General features: G+C 37.1%; 1 protein-coding gene across 2 annotated transcripts in view; it reads right to left on the reverse strand.

Annotated features, from left to right (window-relative positions):
• Positions 1-20,730, reverse strand: part of SBF2 (SET binding factor 2) — a 472,364-nt gene that overhangs the window by 378,936 nt on the left and 72,698 nt on the right. For both annotated transcript variants that reach the window (XM_007471388.1, XM_007471387.1), the window contains exon 2: positions 7,785-7,870. In XM_007471388.1, coding sequence (XP_007471450.1) covers positions 7,785-7,870 — 86 coding nt within the window. The remainder of the gene's footprint in view (positions 1-7,784; positions 7,871-20,730) is intronic.

Raw genomic sequence — 20,730 nt, forward strand, 5'->3', positions numbered from 1 at the left:
AGAGAAAGACAAATACCGTATGATATCACTTACATGTGTAATCTAAAATATGGCACAAATGAACCTATGAAACAGAAACAGACACAGAGAACAGACTGTGGTTGCCATGTGGGGGGTGGTATGGGAGTGATGGACTGGGAGTATGGGGTTAGTAGATGCAAACTATTACATATAGAATGGATAAACAACAAGGTCCTACTGTATAGCACAGGGAACTATATTCAATATCCTGGGATAAACCATAATGGAATAGAATACATTGAGTATTCTCATAGACGACTCATAGAATACTGAGTCACTTTGCTGTATAGCAGAAATTAACACAACACTGTACATCAACTATACTTCAATAAAAAAATAAATTAAAAAAAGCCATGTCTTCATACTTCATAGCAATGTTCTTGTTTTCAGCCTCAACTCTATGTAAAATCAAGAGTTCTTCCACACATCCTTTACACCAGCTTTAAAACTAAATTCATCACCAAGCACCCTACCTCAGCACAGAGGCTTTAGATGCTACCTACACTATCTTTCATAGGTCTCGTTTATAATTATATATTTTTTATTTTTAGCTGTCTTATCTCAAATCTCTCTGGCTGGGAAAGTATCCGGCCTATCTTTATTTTAAATATTACTTATACAGCTAGTTTTTTTATACTCACATGCAGGACCTACATTTTCACCTATTATATTTAATCCTCTTATATAAAGGGTCCATAACTCCAGCCTTTTAAAATCTTTGTGAACCCTGATTCTGTCATCCAGTATGTTCACTACCTTTCTCATTCTCCTTTCACGCATATTCCTCTACAAAGAGGGGAGAAAATTCTCTTCCGTCCTTTCTACACTCAGTTTCCTGACCAAAAAGTATTTATATCTAGGTCAGATGGACAACTGCTAGCCCATTTGCGGTATTCAATGCATTCTAAACAACTTAAAGAATTAAAATATTACATGATACTTATACTTACTTCTCTGCCCTCAAATAGCATCCCATACTAAGGCTACTTCTCCTATGTTACAACTGCAGAATGCTGAATACAAAATTTTTTTACCTCTTCTCCCCAATCTATACTTATAATTACAGAAAACTGGATTCATATTGAAGGTAGTCAAATCATTAGTCTATAACTTAAATAAATGAGCTAATATCTTAAGAACCTCAAATCTAGAAATTCTAATGACACGGTTAATCCTCTTTTACTCAAGCCACAACATTTTTTATCAGAGTACTTTAGTCTTCTAAAAAAATCAGAAAGATTTACAAATGCCTCAGTGCAGGCATTCCCTAGTGAAGATTGTGGCATGTTTTCTGAATTATGATATAAAAAAATTCACTTCTGAGACAGGGCATCTTTAAAAAGAGCTAGTGCTTAAACAATACTATTTTGTTGATGCCCAAAACCAAGCCAATAAAAATATTTCTTCCCATAATCAGAAATAGATTGTTAGCCATAGAATGCCTCTGCAAAACAATTCTTAAATTTTCTTTGAAATATTGTCTCTAAAATTAACTGAAACTTTATTTATATGACTGTCTGTGGTTTCCATGTATGCCTAAAAGGCACAAGAAAAAGATAAAAATATCCCAGAATTGGAAAAGCAGTCATTATGTTTGGTTTAGCTTATTTTCATATTTTTATTTTTAAAAACCATCCAAATTAAAGTTCAGCATTTCTCAATAGAAGAAAAGAAAGAGAAGGCAATTTCTTTACACAAAAGCAGCAAGACTAAATTCAGCATCCTCTAAATTAAATTTGGGATTTGACTTATTAGCAAATGAATGCCTTAAATCCTTTCCCACAAGTCATAAAGTTTAGTCTTCAGTCTGAACAGAATTACCTTTATTTTTTTTTCATGGAAAGGAATTTTACTTTAAATATAGCAGTGTGTACATGTCAATCCCAAACTCCCAATCTACCCCTCCCCTCAGGTAACCATAAGTGCATTCTCTAAATGTGTCAGTCTGTTTCTGTTTTGTTCATATAAGTTCATTTGTATCATTTTTTTTAGATTATTTTTAGGTGCCCCATATAAGTGATATCATATGATATTTGTCTTTGTCTGACTTACTAATACTTCACTTAGTATGATAATCTCCAGGTCCATCCATGTTGCTGCAAATGGCATTATTCCATTCTTTTTAATGGCTGAGTAATATTCCATGGTATATATGTACAGATCCTCTTTATCCATTCATCTGTTGCTTCTATATCTTGGCTTTTGGGCATATATCCAGAGAAAAACATGGTTTGAAAGGATACGTGCACCCCAATGTTCATTGCAGCACTGTTTACAATACCTTTCATTTAGAATTTAAATACATGAAATACTTGTTGGGTGGGCAGGAAAGATGGCAACAGAAAATAATTTCAAGTCTAATACTATGCTCTGAACCCAGGTTTATCCTCTGAAAAAAATAAGTGAAGTTGGTTTCTAATAACACAGCATTCTTTTTTTTTTAACATCTTTATTGGAGTATAATTTTTTAATTTTTTTTAACATCTTTATTGGAGTATAATTGCTTTACAATGGTGTGTTAGTTTCTGCTTTATAACAAAGTGAATCAGCTATACATATACATATATCCCCAAATCCAGTGCCTCTTGCATCTCCCTCCCACCCTCCCTATCCCACCCCTCTAGGTGGTCACAAAGCACTGAACTCATCTCCCTGTGCTATGTGGCTGCTTCCCACTAGCTATCTATTTTACACTTGGTAGTGTATGATATGTCCATGCCACTCTCTCACTTTGTCCCAGCTTACCCTTCCTCCTCCCTGTGTCCTCAAGTCCATTCTCTACGTCTGCGTCTTTATTCCTGTCCTGCCCCTAAGTTCTTCAGAACCAACTTTTTTTTTTTAGATTCCATATATATGTGTGAGCATACGGTATTTGCTTTTCTCTTTCTGACTTACTTCACTCTGTAGGACAGACTCTAGGTCCATCCACCTCACTACAAATAACCCAATTTCACTTCTTTTTATGGCTGAATAATATTCCATTGTATATATGTGCCACATCTTCTTTATCCATTCATCTGTCGATGGACACTTAGGTTGCTTCCATGTCCTGGCTATTGTAAATAGAGCTGCAATGAACATTGTGATACAAGACTCTTTTGAATTATGGTTTTCTCAGGGTATATGCCTAGTAGTGGGATTGCTGAGTTGAATGGTAGTTCTACTTTTAGTTTTTTAAGGAACCTCCATACTGTTCTCCATAGTGGCTATAACAATTTACATTCCCACCAACAGTGCAAGAGGGTTCCCTTTTCTCCACACCCGCTCCAGCATTTATTGTTTGTAGATTTTTTGATGATGGCCATTCTGACTGGTATGAGGGGATACCTCACTGTAGTTTTGATTTGCATTTCTCTAATGATTAGTGATGTTGAGCATTCTTTCATGTGTTTGTTGGCAATCTGTATATCTTCTTTGGAGAAATGTCTATTTAGGTGTTCTGCCCATTTTTGGATTGGGTTGTTTGTTTTTTGATATTGAGCTGCATGAGCTGCTTGTAAATTTTGGAGATTAGTCCTGTGTCAGTTGCTTCATTTGCAAATATTTTCTCCCATTCTGAGGATGTCTTTTGGTCTTGTTTATGGTTTCCTTTGCTGTGCAAAAGCTTTTAAGTTTCATTAGGTCCCACTTGTTTATTTTTGTTTTTATTTCCATTTCTCTAGGAGGTGGGTCAAAAAGGATCTTGCTGTGATTTATGTCATAGAGTGTTCTGCCTATGTTTTCCTCTAAGAGTTTGATAGTGTCTGGCCTTACATTTAGGTCTTTGATCCATTTTGAGTTTATTTTTGTGTATGGTGTTAGGGAGTGTTCGTACTTCATTTTTTACATGTAGCTGTCTGGTTTTCCCAGCAGCACTTATTGAAGAGGCAACACAGCATTCTTTTAACACAGCATGCTTTTAACATTTCTGAACCTCAGTTCTTCCAAATTATAGAATCCTGTTTTCAGATCTTGCATTTACATTAAAGTCCAAATGCTAACCATAGCTTAAAGTGTCACTCTGAGAATACTCTCAGAATACTCTCAGATCTTGGCTGAGACTAAGAGTCAAAAAACCTGGGTTTGAATGCTAGCTCTTCTGCATCTGAGCTGCTAGACCTTAGTGAAACCGTTTAAACTTCCTAATCCTCAATTTACCTACCTTTAAATTAGATATACTACCTCTAATCATCTAATCTGTGAGTTCATCACAGTCTGTGAATTGTATGTAACTGTTAGATATTAACATTAATGTTACATGCTAAAAACTTGTTCCGCTACTACCACCTTGGTAGGGTAAGATTTTTTTCCATGTAAATCATCACAAAAGGGTCACTACCACCCTGGAATCAAAAAACCACCTAGGCTCTGAGCCAAATCACCTTCAATTAGACTAAAATTTTATTAGGCCTATCTCTGGTCTTGAAGTTGCAGGAGTTGCTCTAGATTACACAGTATATCACAGTTATTCAAGTTATTGCTGTTAACATGCAGAATAGTTGCACCTCCCTAACATATAAAGTAAAGCACAAAGCCATAAATAATAAGACAACAAAAATTTAACAGTTAATGTTCTATTATGTTTTAAAAATGGGCTTTGGGGACCTCCCTGGTGGTCCAGTGGATAAGACTCTGTGCTTCCACTGCTGGGGCACGGGTTCCATCCCTGGTCAGGGAGCTAAGATCCCACGTGCCACACAGCACAGCCAAAAGATAAAAAAATTAAATTAAATTTAAAATTTTTTAAATAAAAATTAAAAATGGGCTTTGTTAGATAAACAAATTTATTCTGTACCTGACAAAGCACAATAGACATCAAAGGATGAGAATTGCTATCAATTACGAAAAAATTAAAAGAAAAAATTCCCAATGTAATCCAGCACTTCAAATATTCTTTAAATATTAATCTGGCTCCCCAAATCTTGAAATGCTTCACGAAGAATCAGCCAAGATGTCATCTAGGAAAATCTTAGGTGAGGAAAAGTTATGCTACCTCTTAACACCTCGGTTTCACCAATCCAGCAGCACACGGCTCTACTTGTTATTGGAGAGACACTGACAGCACTTGAACATGGGAGTGTCTGTCACACAAAGAAAAAATACCCATTTACTAAGTATTAAAATCAACATGTGTCTCTCCATCACTACTGGAGAAATATCAGAGGCATCACAGTATCTATGCCTTAGCTTTCAAAACACAAAAATTATTCCTTCTCAGTCATAGCTAAACAGCTAGAGTCAAATCATGATCTCTCCCTGACCCAATAATGTCTGCTGTTCTTGAAATTTATGAAGGTGGTTCACTGTTCATATTTTCAAACTGATGTAGTTTATATATCCATCCACACATTGATGTGAGGGGAGGTAGGAACTCACAAAAAGTTCTAAAAGGTCTCCAGTACCAAAATTTTCCCCTTTCAATCATTACTAAGAAGGACAGTGAAGCAGAGTTTAAAAGCTTTAATAGTACAAACACCAGTTATCCACACCATAAGACCAATTACTACTATTTGCAGGCATGTGGAAGAGAAGAGAAAGGAATACAAGGGCTCTCTTAAAAACCTACTTTTCTCCTCCGTCTGTGTGGTAACTTTTACCTTACCCACAACACTTGACTTCTGACACTTCTAGTCACCCAGTGTGGGTTTTGTTTTTCCCCCAAACAAGCAATTATCCACGACACCTCTGGGTGTCCTACAATTTTACAATTTAACTCACTGATTAAGGTTAAGGGCTCAGTCCCACAAGACTGACCCCCACTTCAGATATCAATCTCAAGTAGGTTGTACAGTAGTACAACTTCTGTACGACTTGGCTATAAATCGGAGGTTCCCGTGACCTCCATCCCTTTGGATTCAATTAATTTACTCAAGTGGCTCATAGAGCTCGGGAAAACATTTTACTTACATTATCCAGTTTATTAAAGAATATGATAAGGAATACAGATGAACAGCCAGATGAAGAGATACACAGAGTGAGGTCTGGGAGGGTCCCAGGCATATGAATTTCTCTCTCTGTACAGTTGAGGCGCATCACCCTCCCAGTAGGTGCATGTTTCACCAACCTGGAAGCTCTCCGAATCCCAACTTTGGGGATTTCTATGGTGATGTCATCACGTAGGCATGATCAATCATTAATTCCATTCTCAGCCCTTCTCCCTTTTCAAGAGAATAGCAGATGGGGCTGAAAATTCCAAGCTTCTAATCATGGCTTGGTCTTTCCAGTGACCAGCCCCCATCCAGCAGGCATCCAGGAGCCCACTCAGAGTCGCCTCATTAGAACAAAAGCCATTCATATCACCCAGGAACTTAGGAAGGTTTCAGGAACCCTGTGTCAGGAACCGGGATCAAAGACACTCATATCACTTAGGAAATTAGACGGACTTCAGAAGCTCTGTGCCAGGAACTGGGGGCAGAGACCACTATGTATTTTCTATTATCTCAAAGATCCTCACGTTCTTTCCCCATTTTTAATGCCTAAACTCAAGATTTACCCTCTCTGTGTGTCTACAGAACCCACAGCCTTCTTTACAAAACTGGGTTTAACAATCAAAATTAAGCATTTAGAAATGTACCTTTTATCCTCAGCGAGGCAGAAATGGACACTCATTTGCTAGGACAAGAAAATTCGTAATTTTCAACATCAGTTTTATTCCTAATAAATATTTCTGATCCAGGCTAACAAGAGAATGAACAATTCTTCCTCTGGGGGAGGTGCTGCAATATGTCAAACAAACAGCAACAATGACAGTAACAATAATAACATTAACAAGCTACCTCATTTATTGAGCTCTTACTTTATGGAAGACACTGTTCTAAGCATTTTATTTCTATTTTTCCCATTTTATCTTTGCAGTAACCCTATGAGATTAGTATTATCATTATCCTCATTTTATAGATGAAGACGGCTGTTCAAGAAGTTAAGTAACTTGTCAGAAGTCATACCGTACAGGTGGGATTTCAACCCAGGCAGTCTCCTCTTCATTGTCATATTATACCAAATGATCGCTCAACAAGAACTGCTTTGATGAACACTGCTCATGTATATGTGTGTGTGTGTAAACACACACACAATATAAGTGAATACACAAACATACATACATACACACATACATGCACTCTCTAAACTTTATAGTCATATTGATCATCTTCTCAGTCTCTAATTTTACCACCATAGATCCACCACCAGATAGAATGTCCTGGTCATCACAAATTATGCTCAACCATTAAGTTCCTTTAAAATGGCTGACAAAAATAAAGCAGTTGAATTGCACTATTATAAAGCAACATACAAATTCTGTAACTGGAAAGAAAGAATTCAGATTTTGATTTCAAGGCCAAACTCAAACCATGACTGGTCACTATTAAACCAACTTTTGGTTTTGTTTGTCTGTGTTTTTGTTTAGTTTTCACTAAAACAACAACCTAGACATTTTCAGAAAAAAATATAATAAATATTTGATTAGTGACACACTATCACTGAAGCTACTAGGCTAAGATTTTGACTAAAAGAATCAGAGGAATTTTTCAGCTTCCAGGTATATAAAAATCATCTATTTCATCTTTAATATTAAAGAGAAGATTAAACAGGAAAAAGAACAGCAGAACAGACATTCCAGAATCAGTATATTCAAAGTTTACTGTATTAGGGCGATTATTTCTAATAATGTGTTACAGTTAAATCACCAAATTATTTAAAAGTAACTGCAACATAAATATAACCATAAATGAAACATGAGAAGAAAAATATCATTATAAAAGTACAATAAAACAATACCAACTTACCAGTTCAACTCCCTGTGGAAAAGGTGTATCATCCCAGTCCTTCTGTGGAAACCTCTGGATTATTTTCCCCAGACCTGCTCCTGACCCTATTAATAAAATCAAAGTGAATTTGGTTATAGGGTACTTAAAAATCTGAATATTCATTATATTAATACTTATTTCTAAATGAATATTTGTTGAATAAATTGATATACTGATTAAACATTTTCAAGTTTTAAAAGGTCTAAAACTACCTTCTAAACATAACACTGAAATGATAGGCAATCCCTATCCTACAGACTCTCAAAAGAGTAACACGTATGAAAAGCTAGGAACAACAGACAGAGGCATTAAAACTGGAGTCTCCACACCATGGGAGCAACTGCACTTTGTTCCCAGTAAGGAAAGCCGTCTTCTCAGTATCTCAAGTTGATATTTAAGAAGAACTTTTCTATGGAGACAAAGTAATTTTAAGTGACAAATGAAATGGTACCATTAGCACTAAGCTTCAGTTATGGGTTATAAGCACTGTTTTGGGTTAAATAAAGATTTTTAGAGTGGCCTGGGAACTTGACCATTGTCTAGACAGGGTTTCTCAACATCAGCACTACTGACATTTTGGGCCAGATAATTCCTTGTTGGGTTGGAGGCAGGGGGCTGGGAGCTATCCCGTGCATTATAGGATGTTTAGCAACATCCTTAGCTTCAACCCACTAGAAGTTAATAGCACCCCACCCACAATCACCAAGTTGTTACAACCAAAAATGTCTCCAGGTCACTGCCAAATGTGCTCTGGGGGGGCAAAAATGCCTCTGGTTGAAAACCATTGGACTATATATAGCATTATTGTTATAAAATTACCCTGTGACACTAAAAACCAGATCAACTTAAAATCGAACTTTGGTGATATAATCTGTGAATAATTTGGGGCTAGAGAGTACATGTTAGGTCTAAATTGCTTTCTGCCATACTTTAAAAAATATATATTTATTTACTTGGCTGCACCAGGTCTTAGTTGCCCCAAGCAGGACCGTCGTTGCCGTGTGCGCGATCATTTAGTTGCAGCATGTGGGCTCTCAGTTGCAGCATGCGGAATCTAGTTCCTTGACCAGAGATCGAACCCGGGCTCCCTGCACTGGGGGCACAGTCTTAACCACGGGACCACCAGGGAAGTCCCTCTGCAATCCTTTTTAAGAGCTTCATGTGTTTGCATGTTCTACATGTTGTTCCAACTCACTTTGAAGTAAAAGCAACAACATTCTGATTATTTGGACATCTAAGTAAAGGAAACCTTAACACCTGATTCAAATTTTGTTTTTCTTCACTGATAGCTTCATTACTTTTTAAAAAAAAATTTTAATAGATCTTTATTGGAGTATAATTGCTTCACAATACTGTGTTAGTTTGTGTTGCACAACAAAGCGCATCAGCCATATGCACACACGTGTCCCCACATCCCCTCCCTCTTGAGCCTCCTCCCTCCCATCCTCCCTATCCCACCCCTGTAGGTCATCGCAAAGCACCGAGCCGATCTCCCTGTGCTATGCTGCTGCTTCCCACCAGCCAACTATTGTATATCGGTAGTGTATATATGTCTACGCTTCTCTCACTTTGCCCCAGCTTCGCCCTCCCACCCCATGTCCTCAAGTCCATTTTCTATGTCTACCTCTTTATTCCTGCCCTGCAACTAGGTTCATCAGTACCATTTTTTTTTTTTTAGATTCCATATATATGTGTTAGCATATGATATTTGTTTCTTCTCTTTCTGACTTTCTTCACTCTGTAGGACAGAGACTAGGTCCATCCACCTCACTACAAATAACTCAATTTTCTTTCTTTCTATGGCTGAGTAATATTCCATTGTATATATGTGCCACATCTTCTTTATCCATTCATCTGTCGATGGACATTTAGGTTGCTTCCATGTCCTGGCTATCGTAAATAGTGCTGCAATGAACATTGTAGCACATGTCTCTTTTTGAATTGTGGTTTTCTCAGGGTATATGCCCAGTAGTAGGATTGCTGGGTCATATGGTAGTTCTATGTTTAGCTTTTTAAGGAACCTCCGTACTGTCCTCCATAGTGGCTATATCTATTTACATTCCCACAACAGTGCAAGAGAGTTCCCTTTTCACCACACCCTTTCCAGCATTTATTGTTTCTAGATTTTTTGATGATGGCCATTCTGACCGGTGTGAGGTGATACCTCATTGAAGTTTTGATTTGCATTTCTCTAATAATTAGTGATGTTGAGCATCTTTTCATGTGCCTCTTGGCCATCTGTATGTCTGCCTTGGTGAAATGTCTATTTAGGTCTTCTGCCGATTTTTTAACTGGATTGTTTGTTTTTTTTGATATTGAGCTCCATGAGCTGTTTGTACATTTTGAAGAGTAATCCTTTGTCTGTTGTTTCATTTACAAATATTTTCTCCCATTCTGAGGGTTGTCTTTTTGTCTTGTTTATGGTTTCCTTTGCTGTGCAAAAGCTTTAAAGTTTAATTAAGTCTCATCTGTTTATTTTTGTTTTTATTCCCATTACTCTAGGAGGTGGGTCAGAAAAGATCTTGCTGTGATTTATGTCAAAGCGTGTTTTTCCTATGTTTTCCTCTAAGAGTTTTATAGTGTCTGGCCTTACATTTAAGTCTTTAATCCATTTGGAGTTTATTTTTGTGTATGGTGTTAGGGAGTGTTCTAATTTCCTTATTTTACATGTAGCTGTCCAGTTTTCCCAGCAACACTTATTGAAGAGGTTGCCTTTTCTCCATTGTATGTTCTTGCCTCCTTTGTAGTAAATTAGGTGCCCACATGTGAGTGGGTTTATCTCTTGGCATTCTATCTTGTACCACTGATCTATATTTCTGGTTTGGGGCCACTGCCATACTGTCCTGATTACTGTAGCTTTGTGGTATAGTTTGAAGTCAGAGAGCCTGATTCCTCCAAGTCCGTTTTTCTTTCTCAAGATTGCTTTGGCTATTCGGGGTCTTTTGTGTTTCCATATGAATTGTGAAATTTTTTGTTCTAATTCTGTGAAGAATGCCATTGGTAGTTTGATAGGGATTGCACTAAATCTGTAGATTGCTTTGGGTTGTATAGTCATTTTCACAATATTGATTCTTCCAATCCAAGAACATGGTATATTTCTCCATCTGTTTATGTCATCTTTGATTTCTTTCATCAGTGTTCTATAGTTTTCTGAGTACAAGTCTTGTGCCTCCTTAGGCAGGTTTATTCCTAGGTATTTTATTCTTTTGGTTGCAGTGGTAAATGGGAGTGTTTCCTTAATTTCTCTTTCTGATTTTTGTTGGTGTATAGGAATACCAGAGATTTCTGTGTATTAATTTTGTATCCTGCAACCTTACCAAATTCATTGATTAGTTCTAGTAGTTTTCTGGTGGCATGTTTAGGATTTTCTATGTATAGTATCATGTCATCAGCCAACAGTGACAATTTTACTTCTTCTTTTCCAATTTGTATTCCTTTTATTTCTTTTTCTTCTCTGACTGCTGTGGCTAGGGCTTCCAAAACTATGTTGAATAAGAGTGGCGAGAGTGGACATCCTTGTCTTGTTCCTGATCTTAGTGGAAATGCTTTCAGTTTTTCACCATTAAGTATGATGCTTGCTGTGGGTTTGTCATATATGGCCTTTATTATGTTGAGGTAAGTACCCTCTGTGCCCATTTTCTGGAGTGTTTTTATCATAAATGGACATTGAATTCTGTCAAAAGTTTTTTCTGCATCTATTGAGATGATCATATGGTTTTTATTCTTCAATTTGTTAATGTGGTGTATCACATTGATTGATTTGCATATATTGAAGAATCCTTGCATCCCTGAGATAAATCCCACTTGATCATGGTGTATGATCCTTTTAATGTGCTGTTGGATTCTGTTTGCTACTATTTTGTTCAGGATTTTTACATCTATGTTCATCAGTGATACTGGTCTATAGTTTTCTTTTTTGTGATATCTTTTTCTGGTTTTTCGTGTCAGGGTGAACATCTGATTCAATTAAAAAAAAAAAACTCACTATCATCTCTCATCCTCATCCCTGTGAACTGAACTCCCCCCGGCCCTCACCTAGACTTTAAAATCACTTTATGACCAAATCTTACCTTTAAAAGATAAACAGAAAGTTAAGTTCATTTTACTGACCAACTCTGAACTATCTGCTAAAACCGAGGTCACGTTTGACAAAGGCAAAATGAAAACATTCTCAATTAAAATTAACAACTGTGCTCGCTTCGGCAGCACATATACTAAAGTTAACAACTGCTGCAGTATAGTAACTCTTCATATACCCGTATTATAGGAGAATAAAGGATTTCATTAAGAGTAAAGTAGGGCTTCTCTGGTGGCTCAGTGGTTGAGAGTCCGCCTGCCAATGCAGGGGACACGGGTTCATGCCCCGGTCCAGGAAGATCCCACATGCCTCGGAGTGGCTGGGCCCGTGAGCCATGGCCACCGAGCCCGTGCGTCCGGAGCCTGTGCTCCGCAACGGGCGAGGCCACAACAGTGAGAGGCCCACGTACCGCGCAAAAAAAAAAAAAAAAAAAAAAAAGAGTAAAGTAAAAGTGATTTATCATAGGCATTCAGTTTTCAAAATCCACCTCAAGCATCACCACTTCTTACATTCACATCAAGGTTAATTCAACAAATTACTAGATACTGGGATACACAATGAAAAAGATATGGCCCCTATCCTCAAGGAACTCATAAGCTATTAGGAGAAACAGAAAAATGAACTGATAATTTCAGTATATCATGGTAAGTACAATGATAGAAGAGAACCTAACCTAACGTAGCAGGGAAACTACGGAAAACTTTACAGAAGAAATGACAGAAAGCTTCTTGTTCTTTCAGTACCATCTTTATATGCCCAAGTACTTGGCATACTCAGTGCCTCGCACTTAGTTCATATGGAGCTAAATGTTTATTTTAATAGATTCGTTAATATTGACAGAAATTGTTTTAAGCTTACATCTCCTCTTTTTTTTTTTTTTTTTTGCGGTACACAGGCCTCTCACTGTTGTGGCCTCTCCCATTGCGGAGCACAGGCTCCGGATGCGCAGGCTCAGCGGCCATGGCTCACGGGCCCAGCCGCTCCGCGGCATATGGGATCTTCCTGGACCGGGGCACGAACCCGTGTCCCCTGCATTAGCAGGCGGACGCTCAACCACTGCGCCCCCAGGGACGCCCTCCTCTCTTTTAAGAAAGAGAGAAATGCACGTTATTTATCTCATCATATTTAACCAGGTGTTCCTATATTGTGTATTCAGTTCTGAAAGTCATACCTCATGCACTGCAGGCTCAGAAAATATTTTAACACATTAATTTTTACTAATTATAAAATTAACAAATATTAACTGCAGGAAATTTTTTGACTATATAAAAATATAAAGAAGAAATCACCCATAATCCCACACCTGAAGACAATTACTGTTAACGTTTTCTCCTAGGCTTTTTTCATACATGCATTTTTTCATCAGAATTGAGATAATACTAAACCTAGATTTATATAGTGCTTTACTATTAATATTTTATAATGGGCCCTTGATCATAATATGCATTTTCTATTTTCTCTATTATAAACAATGCTACAAAAAACATCTTTCTATATAAATCTTTATCCTCATCTCACTTTTGCCTGAAAAATTCTTAGATATACAACTAATGGATCAAAGAATATGAAAATTTTAAAAGACTCACACAAAGCCAAAGGGCTCACCAGAAAGATATTAATAATTTTTTTACATTCTGTGTATAAGAATGAGACTGGCATTTTCACTACATCCTCACCAACAACTGTTATTTTAACATTTGTTTTAGTTAGTGCCAATTTGAGAAGTAAAAAAGTTCCTCGTAAGCAGGAGCATAACTTTCAAAAGTTCTCCAGGAGCAACATATTATTTATTGATTTCATAATGATATGCAGTCTTTCAATAATATGAAAGCTTAGTTTGAAATGCTGATGTAACATTTATAAGTGCACATAGAAATACGATTCATGAGTGATAGATTTCATATAATAATGTTATTTGTAAATGGAAATTAGGTTATAAAAAGGCAAAAATAAAAATGCTAAAATGATATATCACAAGTAAAATGTGGAAGGAGCTACAATAATTTGGTTTTGAATATCAATTATGTAAACTGATGCAGCTAACAACTTCTGAGGAACTTAGGAAAATATCTTACAGAAGTAAACAAACATTGTCTGATTCTTGTTTCTTGGATTTTAAGAGTTTAGTCTGAATGTTTAAACTTATTTCCCAAGTTTATATAATTTATATAAAACCATTCTTATAGGAAGTACTGGTTGTATTTAAGAATGCTGACAAGATGACCTTTCACACTGAGGAGCAAGCCACATTAAAGGAACACTGCTCTAGAGTCAAATGTCCACCAGTGGACTGCTAATTATGTCCAGAGGTGAAATAGGTCATGTAAGTCAGAGTGAGTGACTGTGGAAGCAACTCCTATTTGCACTATGTATTAAATGGGGCTGGGTGACTGGGTAGGGAGAGAGAGAAATTCCTCAAAAGAAACGGGACCACTTCTTAGAAAGGAGAGGTGCTAAGCAGACAAAATTGTGGTTGTTCACTGCACTGCATGCAGCTAAATTGAAAAAAAAGAGGGGACGGTTATTAGTCAAGGCCTTCATGTTTTTCTTTCCAGCCCCTACTCTTCTACTCTATCATAAAAACAAGAAATATGATGACCAAATGGAGTTCATACATAAAAAGGGGGACTCTTGGCAGGATACCAGCACATTTGGAAATAGCCTTCTTTGAAAAACAGTGCAAGTGCTACACAAACTGCCCCAAACAAATTTAGGAAGGGTGAGGAAATACTGGCGTGATCAGGCACACTTTTCCCTCCTTTACGTGTGGTAAGCCACTTTCCCTTGGGTCGTGGTAGGGCTGCCAGACTACCCAACCCAGCCACAAGGATTAGCAAGTGACCTAGGATGATCCAACCACTCAATCAAAAGCCTTACCAGATGACCCCAGGAAAGTCAAATAGTACACTCTCGGGGGTTACTAAGTAGTATGCTAGAGGTGCGGAGTTGCCAGTAGTATAAGGAAGAAGTTCATCTGCAGAAGAACTGAAGAATTAGTAGGGGTTAATTAAGTGAAGAAATGTAATACTCTGCTCTATACAAAACAGGATGCTTGATATTTGTTGACTGTACCAATTGACAAAAATTAATCGTTTAAGTGGCTTGTGTATGCTTAAAGTGTAAACGTACAAAATATATACTAATTTGTTTAACACAGACTCTGAACTTTGAGAATTACTCTAACGCATAATTCGCTAAATCTTCTGTATATTTATCTAAACAACTAGATCAGTGGTTATCTACACTAGACTTGTTTTATGAAGTCCAGCTGCCCATATCACCTTCTATCGAAAATGGCACCACCCACAGCTCAATGAAGGGCAGCAGTCATGCTCAGAAGCACACAATCCTGTCTCTCCTCTCACCAGCCAGAGAGAAATTATGAAATCATTATTTTGGTTATCACATTTACTGCTACTTGTCTGTCTCACTTCACTAGAGTGAAAACAGTGATTTGGGTCTGCTTTGTTTAGTGATGTATCCCAGGCATTTAGAACAATTACTGGTATATATTAGATACTTAATAAAATACTTTTTGAGTCAATAAATGGGACTATTAGGTGGGCAAGGGCATTTATAAACCAGAAAGCAACTTATGACCAAAGTGACCTGGCTGTAGAAGGTATCCTAGACAAATCTGATTTCTCTGCTAGGAAATTTTGAATAGAAGAAATGAGAGACTAAAGCAGCTAAAAAGATGTATCAAGACTTGCGAGCTCAGGCAACCACAGGGAGTCAAGCCAGTTATAGAACAGCCGAAACCCCGGCAGAGACTTGCCAGTAGAACAGGTCTACCTCCAGTAAACTCTGGCAGCACTGTTGCATCTGTCATCAAACTTCTGAAGTATTGTAATGATAGTCCTCCTTCTTAAGCTAGAATGGACCTATGATTCCTTGTCAGTAAAGAATCCAAACTATAATACACTGTAAGAGGCACTCTGATAAATCAAGCCCTTTCAAACTGGTAGAGGGTTTGGAAAATTTTACATAAAAAGATTTAGTCAGAAAACTTTTTTTAAAAAGTTAAGAAGCACATATGAGAACTTTCTCCAAATATGTAAAGAGCTATTATGTGGAAGAAGATAGAGTGGAGCAAACTAGATCCAAAAACTATAATTCAGAGGAGATATTTTTGAGTTAATATAAAGGAAGAACCCTGTGAGAATGAGAACTATCAAAAACAGAATGGGGCTTCCCTGGTAGCTCAGTGGTCAAGAGTCCGCCTGCCGATGCAGGGGACACGGGTTCGTGCCCCGGTCCGGGAAGGTCCCACATGCCGCGGAGCGGCTGGGCCCGCGAGCCACGGCCGCTGAGCCTGCGCGTCCGGAGCCTGTGCTCCACAACGGGAGAGGCCACAACAGTGAGAGGCCCGCGTACAATGAACTGCCACAGAAAGCAATGGTTAGAGCGAGTTTTAGTACAAGCTACTAGTTTTCGTGGTCTGGAAAACTGGGCAGAACGGTAAGAGGACAAATCCAAAAAAATATGGAAAGCAGACTACTACAACAATTCGTTTATTCAACAATAACAATGCCAGGCCTTGTGTTAGGTGCTAAGGATAAAACCTGCTGTGAGGACATTTAAAACTTGAATTGGGGTTTTAAACAGCACTTAAATGATTAATTTTTGTCAATAAAAGGACAGATGTAGGCACAGTATAACAATGGGTAAAGATTAGGGAAGAAAATAATACTGTTTAGAAATCAGGTCATGAGTCTAAGGAAATAAGGGCTAGAAAAACTAAAAAATTCCAAATTTTGGAACAGAGATATTTCTTATTCCTATTTTGACATAATAGCAGCATCACTTAAGTTCGATGATGAGAAATGTAATTTCTTGAGAATCCAAATAAAATGATAAGTAATGGTATATCCAAAAGAAAAATCTTAAAAGCAGACATTCTTTCATGCTTTAAAAAGCAATTCATTAAGTCTGTTCTCCATACCTGTGAGTCTGTCTCTATTTTTGCTATGAGGCGGGATGGGGTAGGGGACTGAGAGGTACAAACTACTATGTATAAAATGGAAAGGCTACAGGATGTACTACACAGAATAGGGAAATACAGTCATTGTTTTGTAGTGACTTTAAATGGAGTATAGCCTATAAAAATGCTGAGTCACTGTGTTGTACACCCGAAACTAATATGATGTTATAAATCAACTATAGTTCAATTTTTAAAATGCAATTCAAGTTGTCTAAAAGTGCATGATGCATATACATGGTGACTTCTTTACACAGTGACTCTGTTTTTCAGATGATTTATACACTTAGCAAACTTTACACTCAGTCTACATGTAATATTGCGAAACTATTCATGAATAATTATGGAAATTAAAGTATGGACTTTCTGACTGGCTAACACATTTCAAATATATAAACCAAATAACAGAGTAAATTTATTAATATCTACATGCAAAAGCAGAAGTTTCTAGCTTTATTAATGAAGAGGGTATTTGTCTTTGTCTGGTGTATTTCACTTCGAGTGATGCTGGCGGGAAAACAGGGAGAGACTGGTAAGAGTAAAAACTTTCAACCATAAGATGAATAAGTCTGAGGATCTAAGGTAAAACATGGTGACTATAGTTGATAACACTGTATTGTAAAACTGGAATTTGCTAACAGAGTAGAACTTGTTTTCAAAAAAAAAAAAAAAGATAAATATGTGAAGTGATGAGTTAATTAACTAGATGGGGGAATCCTTTCACAATGCATATCTATATCAAATCACCATGATGTATTCTTTAAATATCTTAAATTTTATTTGTCAATTTTACCTCAATAAACAGTTGGGAAAAAATAGTGAAAAGCCAAAAAAAATTTTTTTTAATTAAGGGTACTAACAGAAATTTTTAAATAGGAATATTACACAAATGAAACAGTAACCTTTATGACTGACCTTTGAAATAATTTTACAAGTAAATGAACAGATAATGTAGAACAATACATCATCTAAAATGTCCTCTTATTTTCATCAAAGATTGCCCATCCCTTGGTTCCTAACTGACCCTCATCTCTCCCAAGGAGGACAAGAACAGAATCGACATAGATTTGTCCTTAGACAGGAAGTAGAAGAATTCTGATAAAGAAACATGGCAGACATAGTATATCTGTCCTCTGATTAGTATATTGGAAAGAACCCAGGCTTGGACGTTAGTCAGACTTAGGTTCAAATTCAGACTCTGCTATTTCATAGTCTTGTGACCTTGAAAAATACACTTAATCTCTTGAAATCTGTTTTCTCAACCTCAAAATACGGTTAATATAATGCCCATCACACAAGGTTGCTATTAACAATGAGATTACATACCTAGCAGCACAGAATCTGCCACAAAACACAGGCTTGGGACAAGAAAAATTAGGTCAATTTAAGACTTACTCCTTTACTTGAAGAATATAATTTAAAGGAGCTCCCATTGTTAATAATTATCTCCTTAACGTAAGTGAGGTATCCAAAGCCTATTAAGAAACCAGTGGCAACCTAAAGGACAGCCTTTAGTTGATATCTGTTTTACCCTGTCCCAATCAACACTTTTATTAATTACATGGTGGAAAACAGAAGACATCCTCTTCAAATCTGTAAAAAGCAAAAATCTGAGAGAAGATGGAGATGGAGGTAGCAGAAATGTAGCTCATCAATCTGTCTGAATTCCCATATAAAAAATAGCATCAAAATATCACAGTGAACTGGCATAAAGATCAATGTAACAGAATAGAGAGCCCAGAAATAAACCCTCATGTATACGGTCAAATTATCTTTAAGAAAAGTGTCAAGGCTACACAATTGGGAAAGAATAGTTTCTTCAACAAACAGTGCTGGGAAAACTGGATATCCGCATGCAAAAGAATAAAGTATGGACCCTTACCCTACACCACATAGAAAAATTAGCTCAAAATGGATTAAAGACCTAAACCTAAGACCTGAACTACAAAATTCCTAGAAGAAAATAAAAGGGAAAAGCTTCATGACATTGAATTTGGCAATGATTTCTCAGATACGACATCAAAAACACAGACAACAAAAGTAAAAATAGACAAATGGGACTACATCAAACCTAAAAACTTCTGCACAGCAAAGGAAACAATCAACACAGTAAAATGCAACCTGCAGAACAGGAGACAGTATTTGCAAGCCATATATCTGATAAGGAGTTAATATCTACAATATATTAAGAGCTCCAACAACTCAACAACAACAATAAAAATCCAATTTAAAAATAGGCAAAGAATTTACATGGACATTTCTGCAAAGAAGACCTACAAATGGCCAACAAGCATATAATAAGATGCTCAACATCACTAACCATTAGGGAATGCAAATCAAAACCACACAGGTTAGGATGGCCACTATCAAAATTCCAGAAAATAACAAGTGTTATTGAGGGTCCAGAGTAACTGGAACTCTTGTGGATTGTTGCCTAGGATATAAAATGGTACAGCCCCTGTAGAAAACAGTATGGAAGTTCCTCAAAAAATTAAAAATAGAATTACCATATAACCCAACAATCCCACTTCTAGGTATATATTCAAAAGAATTGAAAATAGAATCTCAAAGAGACATTTGCACATCCATGTCCACTGTAACATTATTCACAATAGCCAAGAGGTAGAAGCAACCAAAACATCTATTAACAAATGAATGGATAAAGAAAATGTGGTACATACATACATGGAATATTATTTAGCCTTAAAAAAGAAGGCAATCCTGTCATATGCTACAATGTGAATAAACTTTGAGGACATTATGCTAAGTGAAATAAGCCAAATACTGCACCCTCTTATATGACAAATGTAAAGTAGCCAAACTCCTAGAAATATAAAGTAGAATGGTGGTTGACAGGGGCTCAGAAAGAAAGGAAAGGGGAGTTTTGTTCACTGGGTATAGAGTTTCAGTTTTGCAATTTGAAAAAGTTCTAGGGATCTGTTACAAACCAACACACACACACACACACACACACACACACATGTAGTAAACACTGATGCACTGTATATTTATATTATGCATTTTTTACAACAATTTTTTAAAAAATAGCACAACCAAATACTCATGGACAACATACATAAAAAAACTAGGTGAAAAGGTATCTCCAAAATACTTCAATGGGAGAAAGACCATAAACATCCACCAAATCTGGAAAGTATCTGCATCTGTGCAGGATTAAGGAAGAAACAACAGTAATGGTTTGAGAATAGGAGGACCCCAAAATAGCCAACAAGTATTCACTAGAAAGCAGAATGGCCAATTTGAGAGCAGCAGCTCAAAATGGAAGGGCAAGGACAACATTTCTGCAGCAAGGACTAAAATTGCTGGAGCAGTTTAAGCCCCCACACTGGAGAAACTGCAGGGAGTAGAATCAAAATTGAGCAGAAAAGGACTTATACTACCTGACTTAAAGACTTACAATTAAAGCTAGAGGAATCAAGACCATGTGGTAGGGACTTCCCTGGTGGCGCAGTGGTTAAGAATCCGCTTCCCAATGGAGGTGACACGGGTTCAAGCCCTGATCCGGGAAGAGCCCACATGTCGTGGAGCAACTAAGCCCATGTGCCACAGCTACTGAGCCTGTGCTCTAGAGCCCGCAAGCCACAACTACTGAAGCCTGTGTGCCACAACTACTGAATCCCGCGTGCCTAGAGCCCTAAGAATCCCACACACCACAATGAAGAGTAGCCTCTCTTGCTGCAACTAGAGAAAGCCTGCAGGCAGCAACAAAGACCCAATGCAGCCATAAATAAATAAATAAATTTTAAAAAGACAATGTGGTATGTTATTAGAATCAATCAATAAATTGGACAATAAAAGAAAACCCATATGACTGTCTCAACAGATGCAGAAAAAAGCGCTTGACA

The sequence above is a fragment of the Lipotes vexillifer genome, unplaced genomic scaffold (genome assembly GCF_000442215.2).
Source record: "Lipotes vexillifer unplaced genomic scaffold, Lipotes_vexillifer_v1.1 scaffold6, whole genome shotgun sequence".
NCBI classification, from domain to species: domain Eukaryota; kingdom Metazoa; phylum Chordata; class Mammalia; order Artiodactyla; family Lipotidae; genus Lipotes; species Lipotes vexillifer.